Genomic DNA, 22,255 nt, shown 5'->3' with positions numbered 1-22,255 from the left:
GAGTTCTAATCTGTACAACGACGAATGACGTACTACTCCTTGGCCTTGCACTTGTGGTTCACACACACGCCGCATCTGCCGCGGCAGCGGTCGTTGTTGACGCAGTTCCGGTTACAGTAGGTGATTCCGGGATCCAGGGCCTGGTCAGCGAGGTCGTCGACGGGGTTCATGACGGCTGCGTGAACGAGGGCAGCGAGGAGGGGGAAGAGAGCGAGGATGCGGAGGTTCATTTCTGCTGTGAGCTGTAGATTGAGGTTGGGTTTGTGTGGTAGAAGAGCTTGTTTAGAGGTAGAGAATCGTGAGTTGGCAGAAGGATGAACGGATCTCGGTTCGTGGACGAGGTGAGGGTGAGGTCTGGAAGGTGGGGATTCCAGCCATAAAAATATGGTATCTCAAATTACTTTCTGCACCTTGAGGAGATATATTCACTTGTTGGCGAGTTAGTTGAGCAACATCATGTGCTGTGTGGACAGTTACTATCGGTACTAATTGCGCTAGCTATTGACTCTGGAGAAGATATCGCTATAGAGACTATCGATTCACTCTGGTGTGTCACGCTGTGAAAGGTTAAGGGGTCTTGTCTGAAGCGGTGAATTGATGTACTGTACTTCCGGCCTGAAAGAGGTATTGTAGACTGTGGGTCGCACGACAGACATATATTTAATGAGTTTAGACTTATGACAACTCCCTCTGAATCTCCGATGCTATCTTACCAAGCTGTTGCAAGAATACCAACCTGCAAATGTTCAACTTGAACGGTCAGCAATCTAGAACAGACAAATACGCGGAGCATAATATTTATGGATAACCGAAGAGGACAACAGTTAGCGTTTCATTGCCCCTAAAGGCCCGCCCCTTGTTGCATCCTCAAGGCTCGGAGTGATTGTAATGAATGGTTCCATTCTCTGTCCACCCAGAACATTTCAGCATATTCCGTTCCGGGCCGGGGACAGATGCTTGATTGCAACACAAGCATGGACTTGATGCGGCTGAGAATCAACTCCAGTCTTGTTGCAACACTTGTGCGGGGTAGACGGACGACAGCAGCTGCGGTGCAACCCGGTTATGTGGTCAAAAGGTCATGTATGCAATCAACACTCATCTTGACCAATCAGCTCGCATGGCTTAGATGGTAAAGCGCAGCACTAGTAATGCTGAGATCCTCGGTTCGAGTCCGAGTGTGAGCAGCTGAAGTTCTTTTTTTTTTTCTTTTCTTTTCTTTTCCCCTAGCCTCCTGTCTCGGACTGTTATTTGGTTTGCTGTCTTCGCTTCCTTACCTCCACTCCAACAACCTTAGTTTTGTTTATGAAATCCAAACGAGCCAACACTTCTCCTTCCCCCTGCTCTTATTTGCCTGTACTTTGTCCCCCCTCAGCCAAGAAGCAGATAGCCGAGCACTGAAGTCAATCGACCCCAAACTGCCGAGTTGCTGGAAATGGCAGGGTTTCGCGGCCAGCTCCGCCGTCCGCCGATCCACCGGAGCTTATCGGCCATGACGACGAGTTGGGAGTAAGCAACCTGGCTTATCGAACATTTCCCCGCTTGCTTCTACTCGGCAATCGTCCTGAACGCTGGTTCGCATGCACTGCCGATCCTCGACAATCCGAATCTCACCTGGAATGTTCATGTTGTCATGTTCAACTCGCTGTCTCAGCTGCACCCTAGCCAATCCTTCTATATAAGTAGCATTGGTCACCTCCCCACCCCCCGCAACAGCCAACAATGCAGATTCTAGGTGAGCCCCCACCACATACTACCATACCCACTGCACCGTTTCCCCGCTTTTCATCCAGTGCACTCCCCCATTGTCATCACCCCTAACACCTATCCTCGCAACAGCATCAGCACCATCCACCATGAAGGACATCATCGCGAAATATCGCCCGGACCTCAAGCCCTTCGAGGAGATCTACCGCCACCTCCACCAGAACCCCGAACTCTCGGGCCAGGAGCAGGAAACCGCCGCGACGGCCGCGGAGCACCTCCGGAGCCTGGGGTTTGAGGTGCACACGAACCTCGGCGGGCACGGGGTGGCGGGGGTGCTGCGCAACGGGGCGGGCCCCACGGTGCTGGTGCGGGCCGACATGGACGCGCTCCCCGTGGAGGAGAAGACGGGGCTGCCGTACGCCAGCACGAAGACGACGACGGACGCGGAGGGGGTGACGCGGCCCGTGATGCACGCGTGCGGGCACGACACGCACGTAGCCAGCCTGATGGCCAGCGCGGCGCTCCTGCACGCCGCCCGCGCCCACTGGGCGGGCACGCTGGTGTGCATCTTCCAGCCGGCCGAGGAGCAGCTGGACGGGGCGCGCGCCATGCTCGCTGACGGGCTGTACGACCGGATCCCCGCCCCGGAGGTCGTGCTGGCCCAGCACGTCATGCGCATGCGCACCGGCACCGTCAGCGTCCGCGCCGGCCGCTTCCTCACCGCCGCCGACGCCTTCGACGTCCGCATCCACGGCCGCGGCGGCCACGGCTCCGCGCCCCATACCTGCATCGACCCCATCGTCGCCGGCGCCGCCGTCGTCACCAAGCTGCAGAGCATCGTCAGCCGCGAGGTCACCCCCGGCGAGATGGCCGTCGTCACCTGCGGCAGCATCCAGGCCGGCCACGCCCACAACATCATCCCGGATTACTGTGACCTCAAGTTGAATGTCCGCACGTATGATGCGGGCATCCGGAAGCGCGTGGTCGAGTCGATCCGCCGGATCGTCGAGGCCGAGTGCGAGGCCGCCGGCTGCGTCGAGAAACCCCTGGTGAAGCTCACGTATTCCACCCCGGCGACGATCAATGATGGGCAGCTGGTCGAGACGCTGAAGGGTGCCTTTGGGGATTATTTCCAGGACGGACTCGTCGAGTCGGAGCCCGCGGCCGCGAGTGAGGATTTCTCGCTGCTGGCCACGGCCGTGGGCGCGCCGTATGTGATGTGGACGTTTGGCGGCGTGGATGCCGACACCTGGGACGATGCCGTCAGGAGGGATGTCGTCCGCGAGCTGCCGAGTAACCACTCGCCGTTTTTCGCTCCGGTTATTGAGCCTACGCTGCAGACGGCGGTGGATGCTATGGCCGTGGCGGCGATGACCTTCTTGCAACAGAAAAAATGATCGGCTTTTTTGGGGTTGTTTGCGAGGGGCGTGACTGCTCGAGTCGAACCCCTCGTGGTATCATAATCAACGTAACTGTACATAGAGAACACGAAAGCGTTGCATGGCGAATCTGTACCTCTCAAGCATCCATCCATCCCATCTCGTTTCCTAGTCTCGACTCGATACATGCACCACCACCTTCCCGCGCGCCCGCTCCGAGCGCAACTTCTCGAAAGCCTTGGGCGCCTCCTCAAACTCGTAGACACTATCCAGCACAACCTTCACCTTCCCATCCCGGATCAGCTCCCCCACCTTGACCAGATCCTGCTTCCTGGGCTTCCAGAAGATCGGCAGGTACCTCCGCTTCCCGCCGCCCAAGAAGCTGGGCCGCAGCAGCCGCGTCGCGAAGGTCGGGAACCGGGTCGCGCCGACCTGCGCGAACACCTTGCCCGGCTTGAGGAAGGCATGACACTCGTTGTACATCTCGGCGGGGAGGCCGATGTGATCGACGACGTGGTCGAACACGGGGCCCTTGGCTTTGAGCACGGCCACCACATCCTCCGCGGTGTAGTCCAGCACCTCGTCCGCGCCCAGCTCCCGGCAGAACGGCACGTTCTTGGTCGAGCACGTCGTCGTCACGGTGCACCCCAGCGCCTTGGCGATCTGGATGGCGTAGATCCCGCACCCGCCGGACCCGGCGTTGATGAAGACGTTCGCCCCGGTGTCCGGGGCGATGAACGGCGCGATCGACTGCCACGCCGTCATGCCCGCCACGCCGACGGTCGCGGCGTGGTCGACCTCGACCCCCGCGGGGATCGGGTGGAGGTTCTCTTCTCGGGCGATGAGGTATTCGGCCAGCGAGCCGAATTGGGTGGGCAGGTCGAGGGTGCCGTAGACGATTTGGCCGGGCCTGAATGATGATGTTTTGTTGTTGTTGTCGGCGGTGGCGACGACTTCGCCGGCGAAGTCGAGGCCCGGGCTGGCGGGTTTGCGGATCAGGGCCGTTGTGATGATCGGCATCGCGGGCACTTTGTAGTCGGCTGGGTTCAGGGCGGCGGTCAGCACGCGGATGAGGACTTGCGACGGCTTGAGAGGCGCGGGAGGCGCGCGGGCGCAGGGCTCCAGGGTGAGGTTGGCTTCGAGGGTCGGGTTGGTGTGGCTGTAGAGCCAGGCTCTCATTGTGGTTGGGTAGGGGGTCGTTGCTGTTGCTGTCGTCATCTTGGGTGGGTGTTTCGTGTACAGGTTTGGAAATGGGTGTCTGCTGATGGTGTGGATTAAGGTGGAGGTTGACTGAAAGTGGCAGAGAGAGTGGTTGGAAGAATGTTTTTGGTGGTGGTGGATTTTCTGGTCGGAGTCGCGATAAGATAGCATGCTGAGAGGAGATTCCGCTAATGGAGACGTCATGGCGGCTGTTCTAGACTGGGATGTTTGTATTGGCATGGATCTCTCTGTAAATACATTTTCCCGCACAATTGAAGCTATTTCATGCTTGTAATATGAAGCTGACATCTGGTCACAGACACTGGCACTGCTTAAAAAAAGCAAAAGAGAACATGGTCAGGTGATTTTACCGATTGAGCCAAATCGGCTGGCGGTGAGGATGATTTGAGTCCAGCTGTTTGCTAATCATTGTCTGTCCAACAACCTCCTGCTGTCAGACCCTCCAAGTATGACAACACAGAACCCAGCCTCAAGCCACCCAGCAGTCGAGACCCAGCTGGAGCCCAGCTGAAGCTATAGCGGTCACCGGCTAAGCCTCAAGCTATTCGTCCGACGCAGCAATGGGGTCCTTATCAGAAGCTTGGCTGCAAAAGTGGGCCAATGGAGAAGCTACTGGAGCGCACTCGTGTCGGCGTCATACAGATCATCTCTCCTCTTTCCCTCTGCACCTCTCCGATGAACAGACCACCCTCGGTCGCAAATTGCCTCCAGCGACTTTGGATACTACACATTCATGATGCCGGACTGTTTGCGACCGACTCTTGCCTGAACGAGCGTTTCAACGACTGCCATCGAGTGCCCGCCCGAGCCAACGCAGCTTCCGCAAAGGGACTAGTGGGACGGTGGCCGGTGATGACATCATTGAGTCCGACCTCGGCTGGGCCTGAGGAATCCATCAATCAAAGGGGATCAGTGATGATTATGAATGATGATGATGCACTGCGTTGTTGTTCCTCGCAGCACAGCCATTCATTTACTCCCAAAAGGGTCCAGCCCTTGTCTCTCCTCCCAGACATTGGTCGACTGATCCATTAAGATTATATCGATCGGTTCCTGGCCCACTCCGTGTTCGTCTCCCTGTGTTTCCGCTGCTTCCTATCCCTCCCTCCCTTTAGTTTATTTGCGCTGCCACCCCCTCTCCTCCTGAAGTCTTCTTCCATTCGACCCTGCCCTTTTCATACCTCGCCCACTTCCTCTCAGTTTTCAAGGCTTCATGACCTTCTGTGAGGCTTGTTCCTTCCTCATCTAGCGCATCAGAACCATGCCCCTGAATACCTTCGCATTGAGTCTGGCCCTCACTCCGACCGTCCTCCAGACCCTGATCTCTCATGTGGGTCATTCATCCTTCCCATCCGCTACCAACAATGGCTCCATCGCGTTTCACCTTTCGTTGATTCCTTCCTTCCCCGAACTGACCAACTGACACCCGTTTCACCTGCCATCAGTACCTCCACCGCAAATCTCTCCACCACAAACCAAACGTCCACATCTCCTACGATGAAAGCATCCGCATTTTACGCGAATTCCTCATCTACGCCTCCAAGCATAGTCTAGAAGACCTCCAAACCTTCACCTGCCAGCGGGTGCCCGCGCCGCATTGGGTGAAGCTCGAAACCGTGACCGTGCCGGAGGACTGTCTACTCGGCGCAGCTGATGCGATCAACAAGCAGCTCGGCCCGAAGGGCGTCGCCCGCGTCGGCGGCAAAGAGTGGTGGCAGTGGCGCGGCCCCGCGGAGGACTTGAAGGCGGAATGGATCGAGATGAAGGAGGACTACAACGAGCGGAAGCGCACAGATCGCGACCACCCCAGCCAGAAGCGCATCATGCTGTACATCCATGGCGGGGCGTACTTTTTCGGCAGCTTGGATACACATCGGTATCAGATGCAGCGCCATGCGCGGAAGTTGAAGGGGAGGGTCTTTGCACGGTAAGCCTTTTATGTCCTCCTTGAATCGGAGTATCTCTTACTGACCGTGTTCAAGTGAGTCTTCGACCTGATGATAGGTCCCAGTGTCCACCCCCGAATTAAGCTGATTCCCTGTCTAGCTAAATATCGCCTGGCGCCGCAATTTCCCTTTCCTTGTGGAATGCAGGATTCACTGGCGGCCTACCTGTTCTTGTTAAAAGAGCATAAGCCCGAGGAAATCCTATTCGCCGGTGACTCTGCCGGAGGAGGTCTGGTTCTCTCGTAAGTTTGAGGTCCGGTCGATCCTGCAAGCTGCAGCTAACGGCCGAAGTATGCTGGTTCTCCTACGCGACCAAGGGCTTCCTCTGCCGGCGGGGGCTATCTTGATTTCACCCTGGGTGGACTTGACCCATTCATTCCCTAGCATCGTCAAAGACAACCCCGGAGACTATATTCCTCCGTACGGCTTCATGCACAAGCCGTCTCCGGCGTGGCCGCCCCCTAACGCAGATGAGCTTGCTTCTTTAAAGAAAGCACTCCAGGTGAACCCGGCTAAGTCCAGCCATGCTGTCCCCGAGCAAAGTAATCGGGACGAAGAGACGGCGGAAAGGGGTTACTCGATGCACAAGAGCAGCTCTTCCGAAGCCGACCGCACGAACTCGGATCGCCAGTCCACCGAGATTCATAACGAGAAGATCAGTATCCCGATTGACGGAGAAACGGTCGAGATCAAGGACCAGATTCACATGTATGCGACAAACGACTTTCTGACCCACCCACTCGTATCCCCTATCTTCCAGCCTTCTCTCGGAGGACTGCCTCCACTGCTGATTCAGAGTGGAGGCGGCGAGATGCTGAGGGATGAGCAATTCTACGTGGCCCACAAGGCGGCCAACCCGGCCGCATACCCGCCTGGCGATGCTTTTCTCGACGAGCATGACCCCAACCGGGAAACCCTTCACAAGTATCAGGGAACCTACGTTCAACTCCAGGTCTGGGACGACCTATGTCATGTGGCGCCGACTCTCAGCTTCACTCATCCGGCAAAATACATGTATCGGGCGATTGCGCAATTTGGCGCCTGGGCTCTTGCTTGTGCGCAAGACACAGAGGTCGAGATTGTTGACGATCACGGTGTATCCAGCGACACTGATAGCAGCGAGGACCCAACCAAGAGAGAATCGGAGAATTCTCACACCCCTGTCGACTGCATTGGCAAGGCCGGGGACCCCTTACCCGCATTCAAGGACCGCATGATCCGGCAGCGAGTGGATAAGAAGGGCAACGTATACCCCTTGGATCCCCCATCGGCGTGCTCCGTGCTCCAAATCCCCCCATCCAAAGTGGGAGTATTCAACCCCGTGCTCGTGCGCAAGTGGCTGTCTGCGAAGAAGGAATGGGATACCAGGTTCGCCAAGGAGAAGCTCCGTGTTCAACGACAGCGCATGAAGGAGCTGGCGTATGGACTTCAGAATTTCCAAGGCGAGCTGCCACCGCCGAGCTCCCTGGCTGCCCGGCGCACCGTCCCGCGCGTGTTGCCATCCAGGACTGGCGGCAAGAGCTACCCAATGACTATGTGGAGTAAGATGGCCAGCAAGCATGACGAGCGCACCGTCGTCAAAGAACAGTTGAAGGGTGACCGGTCCACACGGACGAGCGTCGATGCCGGCCAAGCGGGAGCGTCGATGAAGGCAGAGGCCGCGCAACAGACGGACGAGAACGCGTCCGCCACCCAGCGCGCCGCCGCCGTGACTGGCGCCTCCGTGCAGGACTTCTCCAACAAAGCCCAGTCGAATGGCCTGAGCAATGGGGGTGGTTCGTCGGGAACAAAGGTCCCATCCGAGGAAGATGATGATACGCGCGATCAATCAGCGAACTCACACACCAAAGCCCCTTCGCTTGAGAGCTTCACCCCCATGCTCGTCCTGCCGGGGTATGAGGGAAAGAACTTCGAAGAAGAGAACGCCAGCACCCGCGCGCTCTTCCATGAAGCGGGCGCTATTCCGACCACAGGCGACTCTCACTGGGCTTCACGACTGCGACACCGGGCCTCGTCCAATGCCGGGTCGGGCACCATCCGCAGTGGGCTCACGACCGAGCCGCCGGAGGATACGAGCACAATCGGCGACGAGAAGTCTCTGGCCGTGACCACGACGAACGGACTCGATGCAGCGAGTACCCGTGCTGTGCTCAATGCCAAGGGAGTGCTGGGCATGGCTAGCGATAACGAATCTGCGTATCGCTCGTTCGAGGCTCTGCCAAGTGAGCTTGGGGATGGTGAGGTCGGTACCCCGGGCCTGGGTCCTGATGGTCACGAGGCAGAGTCGACGCCGCGGCCTGGCTTGCCTGACCGAGATTATTTCAAGACGGCGGAGGAGTACGTTGCGCACTGAGGGTTGATGTCATTGTATTGTACAGGTGATGTCTCCCCTTCACAAGACGTATATAGGCATGACCAGTGTTCATTTTCTTTGGTTCCTTGGGAGGTCTGTTGGTTGTTATACCCAGCTTTACATAGTCGCACTTTAGTTTTGGTTTTTTTTTTCAAGACGCAGCAAATTCCATCCATATTCAGCATTACTACCAATCAACTCAAACGATTCGAAAAATCATACTCAATTGCCAGGGTATATGTACACACTTCAACCAAAAGAGACCATATAATACACAACCCCGTTTTTCCTCCTTTCCCCTTACCTTTCCCAAAGAACAGTAAAATCCTCACCACTGCACCCCCACCTTCCGCGCCACCTCCTCCGCGATCCCCAAGAACGCCGCCCGTCGCCCACTGTCGGGGTTCCCCTCCTCCGCGACGACGGTCGGCACCCCGCGATCGGCATCCTTGCACACGGTCCCGTCGAGGGGCACGTCGCCGAGGAACTCGACGCCGAGCCGGCGGCACTCAGCCCGCACCCCCCAGTCGTCCTCGCGGCCGCGCAGGTGGTCGTGGCCGTGGCCGAAGATCTCGGTGCTGGTGCCGCAGCTCGGGCAGCGGAAGAAGGCCATGTTGCGCACCATGCCCAGCACGGGCACGTCCATGCGCTGGAACATGCCGATGCCGCGGACGGCGTCGCGCAGCGCGATGTCCTGCGGCGTCGTCACGACCACCGCCCCGTCCAGCACGACCTCCTGGTTGATGGTCAGCTGCACGTCGCCCGTGCCCGGCGGCAGGTCCAGGAAGAGCACGTCCAGCGGGCCCCACGCGACGCTGTGCAGCAGCTGGTGCATCGCCTTCGTGACCATCAGGCCCCGCCAGGAGATCGGGGTGCTGTCCATGGGGACGGGGTCCGCTGTCGACGAAGGGGCTTGCTGCTGCTGTGTTTGCGGGAGGAGGTAGCCCATCGACATGGATTTGAGGCCGTAGTTCGTCAGCGGGAGGAGGCAGTTGTCTATTTTTGCATGGCGGTTGCGGTTAGTAGGGTTGGCTGGAGGCGGTTCGGCCGAGAGAAAGGGGAACGGGAACAGAACGCACTCTCATCCAGCCTGGGCTCCCCGCTCAAATTCAACAGCGTCGGGATCGAAGGCCCGAAGATATCCGTATCCAGGATTCCCGTGCGGATGCCGCGCCGCGCGAACGCCAGCGCGAGGTTCACTTTTTGTTCCATCTCACATCAGTTGCTTGTGTCTCGTCGTCTGTGTTGTTGGGGCGTATGGAGGAAGAGGTACCGGCGATCGTAGACTTCCCTACACCTCCCTTCGCGGACGAAACGGCAATCACCTTCTTCACGTCCCGGATCTTGCGCTTCTCGGGCAGCCCGCGGCGGCTGCGGAGGGAGGGCGGAGTGCCCGAGCGTGGGAGGCCCTACCATTTTCCACCACGAAGTTAGATGAGAACCTTCTTGTAAGAAGAATTGGACAGGAAAATACCAAAGGGTTATCATGCTGCAGCACCCGAACGGTCGAGAAAAACCTCTTCCCCAACATGATGACAGTAGAAGCGATGCGAAATGAGGTGGTCGGCGGTGAGAATCCAACATTCTTGACGCAAGACGGAAGATCAAGGATACTGCCCGATTTTCGGTCCTTCACCGCCGGTCAAACCTGCCTTCCACGGTTACTTTCCGGCTTGGGGGGGTTAGTTCTCCCGTGACCGCATCCTGAAATTTTGCGGGCAGAACTTCCAGAAAAAAAAAAGTTGGCGCGGAAACAGAAGCAACTACGAACCTTTTTGGCCGTTGTTTTGCTGTACCCTGTCCCTGTTCGTTATGGCTCCCAAGTCGCTGGCGCAACAGCTCGCTGAGCTGGAGGATCCTACTCCTAGAGGTTTGTTTTTTTTTTCTTGTCTTGTTTGTGCTCGGGTGGTGGTTGAAAAAAAGCTGACTGACCGACTTGCTTGTCTTTGCGCCCAATTGCAGATTTTGACCCCGAGGATCTCGATCGCGATGTTCAATCGAGTGATGAGGAGGGAGGAAAGGCTGTGGATGCTGATGCGGGACGAGAGCATTATCAGGCTGTTGGGTAGGTTTTTCCCCCCGGAACTTTTACCGTGGATTATCTTGGATAGTCGTCTATTGTGGTGGCTGGGTTGAATGAGGGCGGCGCTGACTTATCTCAGCAAGGGAAAGCTTCGCAAACAGGATCCGGTCGCCTTGGGGAAGCAGTACGCCGGCTCGAAAGTTAGCAGACAGGCGCTCGAAGCCGAGAGCGATGACGACCCGTTCGCGGCCCGGTCCAGCGATGAGGAAGACGAGGAGGATGACGATGAGGAGCTAGGCAGCGACGAGGACGAGGACGATGAGGATATCTCCGACGACAAAGAAGAAGAAAGCGAGGAGGAGACTGCCCGACCGGCCAAGAGTGCCGGGAAGAAGGCCAAGAAGGAGGTCAGCTTCGACGACATGGATACCGATGGGTCGGATGAGATGGACGGTTTTGAGGACGAGGATGACGATGACGAAGAGGAGGATGATTTCCCATCCGATGAGGACGACGAGGACGAGGACGAGGATGACGATTCCGACGCCTCTGACGACGAACCCCGCCGCACCGGCAAAACCGACGACCGCGAGGAACTGCGCAAACTGATGGCCTCGGACCAAAAGACCATCGCCGCGACCATCTCGCAGGCCGCCAAAGCCGACGCCGCCAAGGGCAAAGCCGTGAAGCAGCAGCGCGCCACCTTCGACGCCCTCCTCAACACCCGCATCAAGCTCCAGAAGGGCCTTACCGCCATCAACCAGCTCTCCCTCGCGGCCGCCCAGCAACACTCATCCACCACCGACGAGAAGAGTACTCCCGACGCCGACGCCAACGCCGACGCCGACGCAACCCCCGAGCCTCTGGACGGCGAAGCCATCAAATCCGCCGAATCCGCCGCCCTGGCGCTGTGGTCCACCCTCGAGGATCTCCGCCTCGCGCTGGCGGACGCGCACCACAAGCAGCAGCAGGAGGGTGATGACAGCAAGAAGCGCAAGCGCCCGGCGCCCGTCACGCCGGCCACCTCGTCCGCCTCGCTGTGGAAGCGCATGACGGCCCTCGAGGCCGAGTCGCTGGCGCACCGGCGCGCGGTGCTCGACAAGTGGTCCCAGAAGGTCCGCGGGGCGACCGCCGCGACCACCGCCAACGCGCGCGGCAAGCTGCTGTCTGCCTCGACCGCCTCGCAGACGATCTCCACCGTGCTGGACGCGCAGGTCGCCACCGAGACGGCCGCCGGGCTCCGTGCCGTGAAGCGCGCCCGCACTGCTACTGCTACGACGACCAAAGAAACCAAGTCGACGACCACGACCAAAGCGGCGGCGGAACAGCAGCCCGACGAGCCCGCGGAGCCCCTCTACGACGACACCGTCTTCTACCAGACCCTGCTGCGCGAGCTGGTCGAGCAGCGCATGTCCTCCTCGGACGCCATCACCAACGGCCTCGATACCCTGCACCTCCAGCTGCCCTCGCGGCTGTCGGCCGTGCACCCGGTCACCGGGATGCGCAAGGACAAGGTCAAACGCGACGTGGACACCCGCGCCTCCAAGGGCCGCAAGATGAAGTTCGAGATCCACGAGAAGCTGCAGAACTTCATGGCGCCGGAGGACCGCGGCGCGTGGACCCGCCACGCCCGGGAGGAGTTCTTCGCTTCGTTGCTGGGCAACACGGCCAGCGGTATGCTACGGGAGGAGGATGACGAGGAGGATGTGGATGCAGCTGCTGGTGAGGATAGTGATGTCGATCGTGAGGAGGGTGGGTTGAGACTCTTTCGGAACTAGTCTTTCGTTGCTGGTGCCATAGCATAGATACTCGATTTTTTCCCCCCATGTAGAGGTTTCATTTAAAAAAAGGATGTACTGTATATATCATATCGCATTGGATTGAAAATCAACAAAAGCCTCCCGTTTCGTCATCAATCCGGCCTAACATTATCATTATCATTGTCATCATCATCACCGGCATCATCATCATCATCATCATCATCACAATCCATACTCAGTTTCAACATCCTCATCATTTTTCTTGCTCCTCTTGTTCTTCCTCATCCATTCATCGTGCACATCTCGTCCCACGCAGTCGTAAATTAATCAATCATAAATCTGCGTTCGAGGCTCAGCTCCCCTGGCACGGCAAACCGAGTCGAGAAGTGCCTTCCATCCCCGCTCACCCATCATCAGCGGATCCACGATCACGAATCTGTGGAAATGCACGTCCAAGTCGTCCTGGGGTCGCTGTCCTGCTTGTCCTGAGGTCCACAAATCCAGTCCCATCATCTCCGACCGGATGACCCGCCACTACTCGTACTCGAATGCGAGGACCGCGAGCCGGCCTTCGAGCTTGCCGGCGTATACCTCGGAGGAGCATAGTGACCCTCCTGCTGGTGGGCACCGGGCCGCTCCCAGGCGAACTCCGTCCGCCTCGGCAACCCCAGCATCCGCTCCTGCACCGCTGCCTCCAGCTGCAGTTTGCGATCGACTTCCTCCTGCGGGGAAAGGAAATGCGGATACCCGTCCCAGTCGACGATGACGGAGCCGCTGACGTCGTTGTAGCCCGGGAGGAGGGAGGCTGCCACTCCCTTCGGGGACGTGTACTTTGGGGACGTGGTTCTGCTGGTATCGATCATCTCGGTGGCTCGGGGTCGATTTAACAGAAATTGCTGTTCCAGGGCTTTCACGTCGAGAGAAAGCAGTAGATCATGCGGGGGATCGATGTTCTGCCAGCAGAGTGTGGGCTGGGTCTTGGGGTGGAATGAGATTGAGAATGTTCCCTGAGTGTTCTTAGGGGCGGTGGTGTTCGGTCCTATACCGGTTTCGCTGCCGTTGGGTAGCGGTGGAGTGGTGGGACTAGAATGGGCTGCAGGCCTGGTCTTCTTGCCGGTGAAAAGTGCACGGATCGAGTCGCTGCCTGCCTGTGAAGGCTTGCTGTCCTGGTGATCAGGCAGCGATGGGGTTATGAAGGGTCGTCGTTTTTGTTTGCTGAAGAACGGCATCGGGCCGTCAAAAGAATAAGGAAGTCCGGCTTGGTCTCACGAGCGTGACGAGGAAAGTAAGTTTACCTCGGTCGCTGAATCAAGGAAACACGGTGAGCAGCTGTTATGCTGAACAAGTGAGATGTCTTATCTTGAACAAGACTTTGCTTTGTTTCCACTGCGGGCTGCTGCTCGGCAATGTCAATGCAGATAAATGTTGTCAAGACGGACGCGATCCGAAATGCTGTGGAAGGCGTGAGAGACCTGGCAGGGTAATGTTTCAGGTATAAAGGTGCACTCATTTATGGTACCACGTGGATGAGACGTCATTGCTCTGGCCAGCCGGTTTGTGAGCCTGAGATGGATGATGGAAAGCAGGGTCCAATTCTCTGCTCGCTCCAACCCTATCAGTCGATCAACGCCGTCGATCGATCCTTTGCATCTTGCAGATCATTACAACTCATTACAGACTCCAGAAGCCTGCAAGGATGTAAGCGCAGTCTGTTCTATTATTATAAGGTGATTTCATCGGGGGTTGCTGTCAAGGGACCGTTCACCGCTAGAACAGGACCCTGAAATCAAACGGAATGCCGTCTTGCATAAGAGCCAATTCTCTTGTCTTGATCAACCCACAGGAGATCAAAACCAAGGATTCGCAAGATGGGCCCGAATTCTCCTCACGGGGGCGATGATATGAGCTATCGGTAGGAGAATTTCGGCCAATGTCGCGGATACTGGTCCTGACGGAGCATTTGCTCCCCAATCAGCGAGATGTCATGGCAAAACCTCCTGTAGGCACCGCGGCTCAATAAGCTTTCGGGCTGGCTCTCGTAATCGGCAGCTAACCTGACTTTGCATAAGCTCGGAGCGAATGGGAGTAGGAAGAACCCTCTGATCGGGTTGAAACGATCCCAAGTCTGCCATGTTGAACTCCATATAACGAGATTCCCCATCCCCGTGACGTGACCGCCTTTTTCCCGAGCAGGGGAAGCACGCTCTGCCCTCAGACTTCTTTCGGTGAAACAAATGGTGTATCATGCCCGCAAACCGAAGTCTGGTGTCAGCAGTCAGAATCATCATCGGCCCATTGCTCCCGTAAAGCCTGAATCGTCCGTGTGACATCCCAGCCAGTCCTGGTCTCCAATTCACGTAAAAGAGCCTCGGAAGCTTCTTGATCCTCTCTACGCCGAATGACCCAACCCCCTGTAAAGGTAAGTCATTGGTCCCATTAACGGTTTTCTAAACAGTTTGCTGGAGTACTCACATGCTACAAGACTATGACGCGCGGTGAAAAGCGTATTTTCAGCTTTGGGGTTGGACTTGGCCAAGCCAAGGACCATGAAGAGGTGGCGTCTGACTATTTTCTGCCCTTGCCTCGTGAGCACGGAACCATGAAGGCAGATCTTGGGTCTTGTCGAGAATCAACCAACCTCGATATGTCTGGATAGTTGGAAATTTTGGGAAACGAGCGTGGGACTAGGGCAAGTGGTGACTGCCAGAACGATCTTTGCGATATGGTAGTACTGTGCCCCAACAACTATAAAGTGTCGACTGCGTCAGCTGATATGGCATGCATACGGTCCTTTGACCCTCACCGTGGACTGGCAGCAACATCCATATCTCAGGAAATCGCTGCTTTACATCCGTCCCCCGTGGTACAGAGCGTATCGCCTCGAAAGAAGTAGGCTTCGAATCGTTCCAGGCTTCCACTTCTTGTGCCAGTCTCTGCAGCCCGCTTAGATCCAGAGAGGACTCATGACCACAGGGACTGAACGCGCAACTTAGGACTTTAGCCAGCAGAAAGACCATCCGACTTGCCCATGCAAAGTCGTCATCCCTCACAAAGACATTGGACCTGTGGAAGCTCTCGAGATTCGTCCGCAGCGGCTTCTGCGAAATTAGCGCGATGTATATATCTTCACGTAGACAAAGCCAGGCCGCTGCCTCACCCAACCCTCCCGATGAGCCGAATGAGGATATTGTGTTCAGTATGCGCGCTGTACCGGTCAGATGGAATTGATTGTCGTCAGCTGGAAACTGTCAGCCACCCGAGAGCAAGACGTCACTGGTCTGTTTCGCATACGCTCCATCTCTTCATGCTGTCGCAGAACCGCAACAGTGGCAAGAACGACATCTGTTATGTCTGCTCTCGAGCCAGACAGGGCCGGAATCAGAAGTTGTAGGCAGTGGTTATGGTACTGCAGAGCCTCGGACGCATCCACTCTGCGCTGTCTGTCAATGTGTCGTGAGGAGAAGGCGAAGATTGCAGAGCGCAAAGCCGGCTCCTGGACAGCCTTTACCGGCACATTGGTCTCAAACTGCCGGTCGGGATCGGTGATATCAGCCTGTGCATGAGCCGCGGAGCATCAGCAATCTGCTAGAAAAGGCCTGCATAGTTCGCAGCACTCACCCATAACGCCATGTTCTCGATAAAGTTACGCATCAAGGTCGCTTCCCTGGCGCTGAAGCACGGATGATGCGTCTTTGACTGCTGGCTGCGTGGCGGACTGTCGGTGCTCAGGTCTCCTGGGTGACCGATAATGGTGCGCGCAGGACCCCGCGCTCTCGCGCCCACCGGACCGCTATCGTGACTGCTCTGTCCGGCGCTTACACCGACTGATCGGTGGCCACTGTGCGTCGGCCAAGCGGGATGGCTTGAGCTCGGATCGTCTATGAACGGACTAGATGATGGATGACCCGGCGACCCCCCGAACCGACAATTCTTGTCCAAGAGCTGTGGTGATGGAACCACCTCGTAGAGTTGCTGGATGGCCTCAGTCTCATCCCGGAATTCGACTATCAATGATCGTGAGAACAAGATCTTCTTTGCCCAGGAGGAGAAACCTTTACCAGGACCCACCACGCACGGCCACAGATCCTGCCCGGGAAAAGCAGTTGCCGTCTCCGTGGGAAGAAGTAGACCTCTTCGAAAGCGGACGTTGCAGCCTCGGTTGCAGCCGATGCCGGCGCGTTGACAGTGTGCACAGGAGGGTAGATTGGTGTCGCCTGGAGGATTGTTAAGCATCAGAGCTGCGAGATTCCCTGTGCGTGCATGGACTCACACTTCAGGTGCCGGGCTGCAATGGGAATGTCGTAGCGCTCAGTATAGTCAACAATCTTCGAAGGGGAAACCAGTAGCCTAGGAGATGAACATACCCCTGCATCGTTGGCTGTTTGGCCGATGCGAATGGTTAGCTGATCGACTGACCAAATGAAGTTTGCGCCTTGGGTTAGGAGTTAGGGGTTAGGAATTCGAGGATGAGGAATTACCAGCCGGTGATTAGACGAGTTCTTCGTCTGGTGGTGGGGGACATTGGGTCTGTGAATGGGTTGGAGGAGAGTGCACTGAGCTGGATTGAAGTGGAAGACGGAAGGAGTTGCCTTGTGAGGAGGAGCTGGAGGAGTAATATTAGTCAATAGTCAATAGTCAATAGTCAATAGTCCATAGTCAATACAGCCAGTCAATACAGCCAGTCAATACAGCCAGTCAATACAGCCAGTCAATACAGCCAGTCAATACAGCCAGTCAATACAGCCAGTCAATACAACTAGTCAATACAACTAGTCCCATGTAGGAGTAGTGCCTTTCCCCGCATCTATATCTAATATCTTGTAATTTATCATCTATATTTTATATTCCATACTTTATATTTTCATCGTCCCGAGTGAGGGGGTTGAAGGATGCAAGTAACGCAACTGGAATGAAGTTCATCAAAATTGCCAAGCAAGGAAGGGCCTACTCCCAATGGGTCTAGCCAGTATGTATATTGGTTCCGGTGGACAGACGAGAGGATTCACCATCGTGAATGCAGAAAACCTGTTGGCCTCAACTAAACAAACAATGGCCGAAGGGGCCATACACCAATCCGACACCTAATCCCGAACCTCACAAGGCCGAGAGCAGCGCCCCCGGCCGATGCACCAGCAACCCCACGACCTCGGCGAACCGTTGCACGAGGCGCTGCGCCTCGGCCTGACTGCCCACCGCACTGGACAGCACCAGCACCGCGTACAGCGAATCCGGCTGCGGATACGTGTAGAGGTAGATCGTGCGCTCGGGCGGATTGTCCACGCTGTGGGCCTTCAGCCGCCAGACGGCGTCGTTGCTGACCGTGGTGACGGGGCTGGCGTTGATATTCTCGTGCAGCACGATCGAGTCGATCGCGGTGTCGCGCGGCCACGCCGTGCAGTGGGCCACGAGGTCGCCCCACTCGAGCGTCTGGTGCTCCAGCGAGGCGACGTGCTGGTCCTGGACGGCGCGCAGGAGCTCGCGCACCGTCCAGGCCGGCTGGGCGCGCACGCGCACGGGCACCGGGTTCAGGCACGGGCCCACGATGCGCTCGGGGGCCGCCACGTCCACGAACCGGCAGTTGACCATCTGGCAGAAGGTGACGTCCGGCTGGCGCGTGCGCTCGCGGAGGACCTGCGACCACGCCGCTTTCACGACCGTGGCCCACGTGGTCCCAGCGGGCGGCGGCAGCGCCGTGGGGATGTCCTGCGTGGCCACGATGCACGTTTCTCCCGGCGGGTGCGGGGCCGCGGTGGACGGGGTGAGCGGGAGTTCGGTCGGGGTCGAGTCGGCGAGGAGGGTCCGCCAGAATTGCAGGGCGGACGGCGTGCGCAGCGTGGCGCATTTGCGCACAAAGTCGGCGTAGCTGGTCGGGATGGTCAGCGGGCTGCGGTTTTGCCCGCCGTAGAGCTCGGCGAGGTCGCCCAGGAGCGTGTCCAGGCACAGCCCGTCGAATTGCGCGTGGCTGATGCGGATGATCAGGGTGTGTTGCTGCAGGCAGGCATCGGGCAGAAGAATGAACTTGAGGAAGGGCCCGCTGAGCGGCGTCGGGGTGCTGCGGTCCTCGGCGCACACGGCGTGCGCCCAGAGGTCGGCATCTTGGCCGGCGCTGGCCGGGCTCACGGCACGCCAGGGGGCCTCGACCGCTCGCATGACGACCTGAACATGCTCGGTGTGGACGGGGAGGAAGATCGTGCGCAGGATGGAGTGGCTCTGCACCAGTCCTTCGCACGCCCGGCGCAGTCGGACGGGGTCCAGCGGGCCAGTCATCCGGATCTGGAGGTAGTCGAGGATCTGATACTGCACGAGAAAGAGCTGCGTCTCGCGGACCGGAGCAATGTCTTCGATCATGTCGGCGGTGAGGTGGGTGGGCAGATTGTGGAGAAAGTCGTGGCGCAGTGAGCTGAAGGGGTCATCCTCCGCGGTTGCTGGGGTCTGGTCGACAGGCTCTGGGTGGCTGGGCGTCGCGCATTCGACGAGGGAGCTTAGACTGGGCTGCTGGAGACAGTCGATCACCGTGAGGCCGAGTCCCTCGCCACGCGCCAGGGTGACGAGCTGCCGCGCGGATAGCGAGTCACCACCCAAGCTGAGGAATGACTCGTCCATCCCAACTTCCTCCGGCGCAAGGGACAGGGTCTTGACCACAACCGACTGCAAGAGTGCTTCCCGCTCGGTACTCGGAGGGCGATACGGTGTGGAGACTGTCATGTACGCCAGGATCTCCTTTCGAGAGAGCTGGGAGATGACCTCGACCAAGAGTCGGCGGTGCATCTTCCCGGACGCAGTGCGCGGCAGACGGGCCACCGGGATGAAGGAGTTTGGGATCATGTAAGACGGCAGCAGCTCGCTCATCTGGTCCAAAGCCCGTCGTGCGTGAGCCAGGAACGCTGCATCGGGGGGCAGGAGCCGGCACTGGCCAGCAGCATCTCCGCCATCAGACCGCGCAGACGCAACGGGGATGACGGCCACAAGCATGCCATACTGCGAATCCGCATCGCGGGGGCGCACGAGCTCCGCCACGACATGGGCGGCCTCTGGGAATTGGGCGCGCAGGTGGTACTCGATCTCGGCCAGTTCGATCCTTTGGCCCCGAACCTTGACCTTGCCGCCCTTGCGGCCGCGGAACTGGTAAGACCCGTCCACCGGGCTGCGCGAGAAGAGATCCCCCGTCTTCAGGAACCGCGTGGTCGAGGCACATCCGACTTGTTCTGTCCAGGCCGGGGACGTGATGAAGGTGGCGTGCATCTGCTCGGGGTTGTGGAGATAGCCCCGGGCTAGACACGGCCCATGAAGCACCAGCTCCCCCTCGGCGCCCAGCGGCATCAACCGATTGTGGTCCTGGGGGTCGACAATCCACCCGATCGCCGCGCCAGGGGATCCCACTGTGGACAGGTCCCGGGGCTCGAAGATCCGCTTCGTCATGATCGGGCTCCCGCACTCGGACTGCGCATACATGGAGTGAAGGGCGACCTGATGCGCCCACTTCCCAACCTCTAGCCGGCCGATCGCTTCACCCACCAGGAACATGGTCTGAATGCTGGGCACCTTAGTGGGCTCGACTACCCGCGCCACGGACGGAGTGATCATCGCCCAGGTGACGCCGAGACGGTGAATGGCCCCTTCGATGTCATTCTGTAGCTCGTCTTCGGACGGAATGCACAGACAGGCGCCGTAGGTCAAGGCCACCAGGTGTTCCCACATGCAAGCACTGAAGGTGTACGATGTCGACTGCAGTACGCGGGACGAGCCGTCAAGCCCTGAGACGGACTCCCCGCTGGTAAAGCCGGCATGGTCGGTGACGACGCCCTTGGGGGTGCCTGTCGACCCGGAGGTGAAGCCCACATGGAGCATGTGATGGCTCTCAACCCTAATCCGTTCCCACAACCGCGGCACCACTTGGTCCTTGACGCGGGGTTCGGCACTCATCTCCTGGATAATCATCACTTTGGGTCCGAGAAGTTGGGCCTTGGCGTACTGCTGCTGGGAGGCCAGGATCAGATGCGGACATGCGAGGTCGCAGAGCGTGACGAGCCGGTGAGTCGGTTGCGAGGGATCCATCAACGAGAAAGCCCCTCCTGCCTTGAGGACGGCAAGGATTGCGACGGGGGTCCACTTGGACTTTTCCGACAGAATAAAGACGAGTCCTTCTGACGTGAGCCCGGCATGGGAGAGTTGATGGGCAAGGTAAGACGCGCTCTGATCAAGCTCGCCGTGTGAGAAGTCTCCGTCCCACGCGCAAATCGCGGGTGCCAGTGGCCGTTCGGTAGCATGACGTTCGATCCGATGATGAACGCAGTCGCGGCTTGTTTCAGTGACGCTCTGCTTGTTCCAATGGAGATTCTTCTGGAGATCTTCGGGGTTGCTGGTTTGAATGTCCGCCCAGGATATGTCGAGGTTGGACGTGACTTGTGCCAGAGTGTGCGAGAGTGCGTGCAGGACTGACTCAAACATCTCGGGAGAGAGGACCGTCGAGTCGAAATGCACCTGGGCCGTCACACCTGCGCAATCCAGGCCGCATATCAGGACCAGTGGATACCGGGAACTCAATGACTCGGAGACTCTGGCACTGCCCGGCTCGTCGAGGCCAGCCGTCGGTCGCATCACCAAGACGTTGCGGAAGTCACAGAGACGGGTGGCCTCGGCGCTGCTGGTGCGCAGATTGTCCAGCCCCATCTGCTCAAAATGACGACTGATCTGCCAGTACTGGTTGACCATCGCACAGCCAGCACGTACGGTGTCGACCGAGTCCAGATCCAGGTGGCAGGGAACAATGGCATTCGCCCCCTTGCCCTGACCCTGTGTGTCATCGAGCACCCCAAACAGGACATCCGGCGATGTTGTATACAGAGACAGCACAAAAGCCCAACTCAGACATAGGCGGGTGGGTAGCTCATCCTGAGGGATATCATGGGGGATCCTCTTCGTGACTTGACCATCGAGCGAAGGACTGTAGGAGTCCGACGGCAACGGCGGAAACCTCACGCCTTCGAACTCCATGAACTTGCCTCCTAAACTTGGATTGGCCATTCTGCTGGGGTGGTCCAGACTGCGGGAGAATCACTTGGGGATGTATAGCAGGCCTGCAGCAATACGATATTGATCCAATGGCGAGTACTTATAGATGCGTGACAGTATCCCGTGCTGGGTCGACGTCCCGGATCAAATCCTCCCAAGCCGACTGTCACATGGCGCCCTCCAGCCCTGAGAGACCGCCTCGCATTCTTTTCGAGATCGAAGAAAGTATCCTGCAGTGATCCCGCTTTACCAAACCGGCAAGGGTTCGGTTGAGCCGATCTCCAAGATCTCCAAGTCCGTGCAGATTAGTTCGAGTGGCAGTTGCCTCTTGGCAGAGGAGTCCAGCCAGGTCGATGCTAGGATCGAAAGGAGACCTCAGATTTCCGAAAGAGCACGCCTCAGAAATAGGTCAGTGCATGAGAGAAAGAGCACCGGTGGTAGACCGTGATCGCTTTGAGGCAATGGTCCAAGCAAAGTTGACTGCCGAACTAACTGATTCGTGCATGCACAGACTGATGTGTCTCAAAGATCCTGCTGATCGACAAGGAATGCAGGAAATATAACTCAGCCTGCAACGCCAGCCATCTCCCCCGATTGAATAGCGGTGTAGTGCGTGCCCTGCATGTAAGTAATCCGCATTATGCGGTGGCATTGCCCTAGAAAGACAAAGTCGTCCGATTATGCCCTAGTCGTGAAAGCTGTCGTGGTCTCTCCACGGAAATACTATCCGTGTCCGCTCGTTGCCTGTGGTATAGGTATTATCATATATAAAGCTCCATCACACACCGGATCCAAACCTCCACAACTCTTACGCACGACAAGGGAGAACTTGGAAACCGATCTCTGGTTCTTCA

General features: G+C 57.8%; 8 protein-coding genes and 1 non-coding gene across 9 annotated transcripts; 4 read left to right on the top strand and 5 right to left on the bottom strand.

Annotated features, from left to right (window-relative positions):
- Positions 1–1,114: 1,114 nt before the first annotated feature.
- Positions 1,115–1,187, top strand: BO66DRAFT_t245. Its single transcript has one exon. It is a non-coding gene; the product is annotated as a tRNA-Thr (tRNA).
- A 136-nt stretch (positions 1,188–1,323) lies between these two features.
- Positions 1,324–3,179, top strand: BO66DRAFT_158062 (putative zinc metallopeptidase). The gene is made up of 2 exons (XM_025642195.1): positions 1,324–1,735; positions 1,840–3,179. Exons 1-2 carry the CDS (start codon positions 1,723–1,725, stop codon positions 3,102–3,104), a joined length of 1,278 nt encoding a protein of 425 aa, XP_025501068.1. The 5' UTR covers positions 1,324–1,722; the 3' UTR covers positions 3,105–3,179.
- A 75-nt stretch (positions 3,180–3,254) lies between these two features.
- Positions 3,255–4,265, bottom strand: BO66DRAFT_329584 (NAD(P)-dependent alcohol dehydrogenase; the record flags this gene model as incomplete). The annotated part of the gene is made up of 1 exon (XM_025644031.1): positions 3,255–4,265. The coding sequence occupies one exon, from the start codon at positions 4,263–4,265 to the stop codon at positions 3,255–3,257; it is 1,011 nt and encodes a 336-aa protein (XP_025501067.1).
- A 1,115-nt stretch (positions 4,266–5,380) lies between these two features.
- BO66DRAFT_458012 (lipase/esterase family protein) lies at positions 5,381–8,606 on the top strand (the record flags this gene model as incomplete). Its single annotated transcript, XM_025652190.1, has 4 exons — positions 5,381–5,637; positions 5,753–6,234; positions 6,319–6,495; positions 6,545–8,606. The coding sequence occupies exons 1-4, from the start codon at positions 5,569–5,571 to the stop codon at positions 8,604–8,606; spliced, it is 2,790 nt and encodes a 929-aa protein (XP_025501066.1). The 5' UTR covers positions 5,381–5,568.
- A 328-nt stretch (positions 8,607–8,934) lies between these two features.
- BO66DRAFT_379550 (Mrp/NBP35 family ATP-binding protein) lies at positions 8,935–10,166 on the bottom strand (the record flags this gene model as incomplete). The annotated part of the gene is made up of 4 exons (XM_025645857.1): positions 10,081–10,166; positions 9,880–10,015; positions 9,686–9,805; positions 8,935–9,602 (listed from the first exon to the last, which is right to left on the bottom strand). Exons 1-4 carry the CDS (start codon positions 10,135–10,137, stop codon positions 8,935–8,937), a joined length of 981 nt encoding a protein of 326 aa, XP_025501065.1. The 5' UTR covers positions 10,138–10,166.
- Positions 10,167–10,360: 194 nt separating this feature from the next.
- Positions 10,361–12,478, top strand: BO66DRAFT_422245 (AATF family protein). Its single transcript, XM_025650035.1, has 3 exons — positions 10,361–10,476; positions 10,569–10,671; positions 10,769–12,478. Exons 1-3 carry the CDS (start codon positions 10,419–10,421, stop codon positions 12,405–12,407), a joined length of 1,800 nt encoding a protein of 599 aa, XP_025501064.1. The 5' UTR covers positions 10,361–10,418; the 3' UTR covers positions 12,408–12,478.
- Positions 12,479–12,940: 462 nt separating this feature from the next.
- On the bottom strand, positions 12,941–13,363 carry BO66DRAFT_305861 (uncharacterized protein; the record flags this gene model as incomplete). Its single annotated transcript, XM_025643241.1, has 1 exon — positions 12,941–13,363. A coding segment is annotated over one exon (423 nt), but the record flags the coding sequence as incomplete, so codon positions are not given.
- A 909-nt stretch (positions 13,364–14,272) lies between these two features.
- On the bottom strand, positions 14,273–16,064 carry BO66DRAFT_458000 (uncharacterized protein). The gene is made up of 6 exons (XM_025652189.1): positions 16,008–16,064; positions 15,681–15,942; positions 15,193–15,627; positions 15,028–15,134; positions 14,862–14,961; positions 14,273–14,800 (listed from the first exon to the last, which is right to left on the bottom strand). Exons 1-6 carry the CDS (start codon positions 16,038–16,040, stop codon positions 14,658–14,660), a joined length of 1,080 nt encoding a protein of 359 aa, XP_025501062.1. The 5' UTR covers positions 16,041–16,064; the 3' UTR covers positions 14,273–14,657.
- Positions 16,065–17,483: 1,419 nt separating this feature from the next.
- Positions 17,484–21,413, bottom strand: nrps9 (putative nonribosomal peptide synthase; the record flags this gene model as incomplete). The annotated part of the gene is made up of 1 exon (XM_025653054.1): positions 17,484–21,413. The coding sequence occupies one exon, from the start codon at positions 21,411–21,413 to the stop codon at positions 17,484–17,486; it is 3,930 nt and encodes a 1,309-aa protein (XP_025501061.1).
- Positions 21,414–22,255: the final 842 nt, after the last annotated feature.

Source organism: Aspergillus aculeatinus, assembly GCF_003184765.1.
Source record: "Aspergillus aculeatinus CBS 121060 unplaced genomic scaffold BO66scaffold_43, whole genome shotgun sequence".
Lineage (NCBI taxonomy): Eukaryota > Fungi > Ascomycota > Eurotiomycetes > Eurotiales > Aspergillaceae > Aspergillus > Aspergillus aculeatinus.
This window is presented reverse-complemented; position numbering and strand designations above follow the sequence as displayed.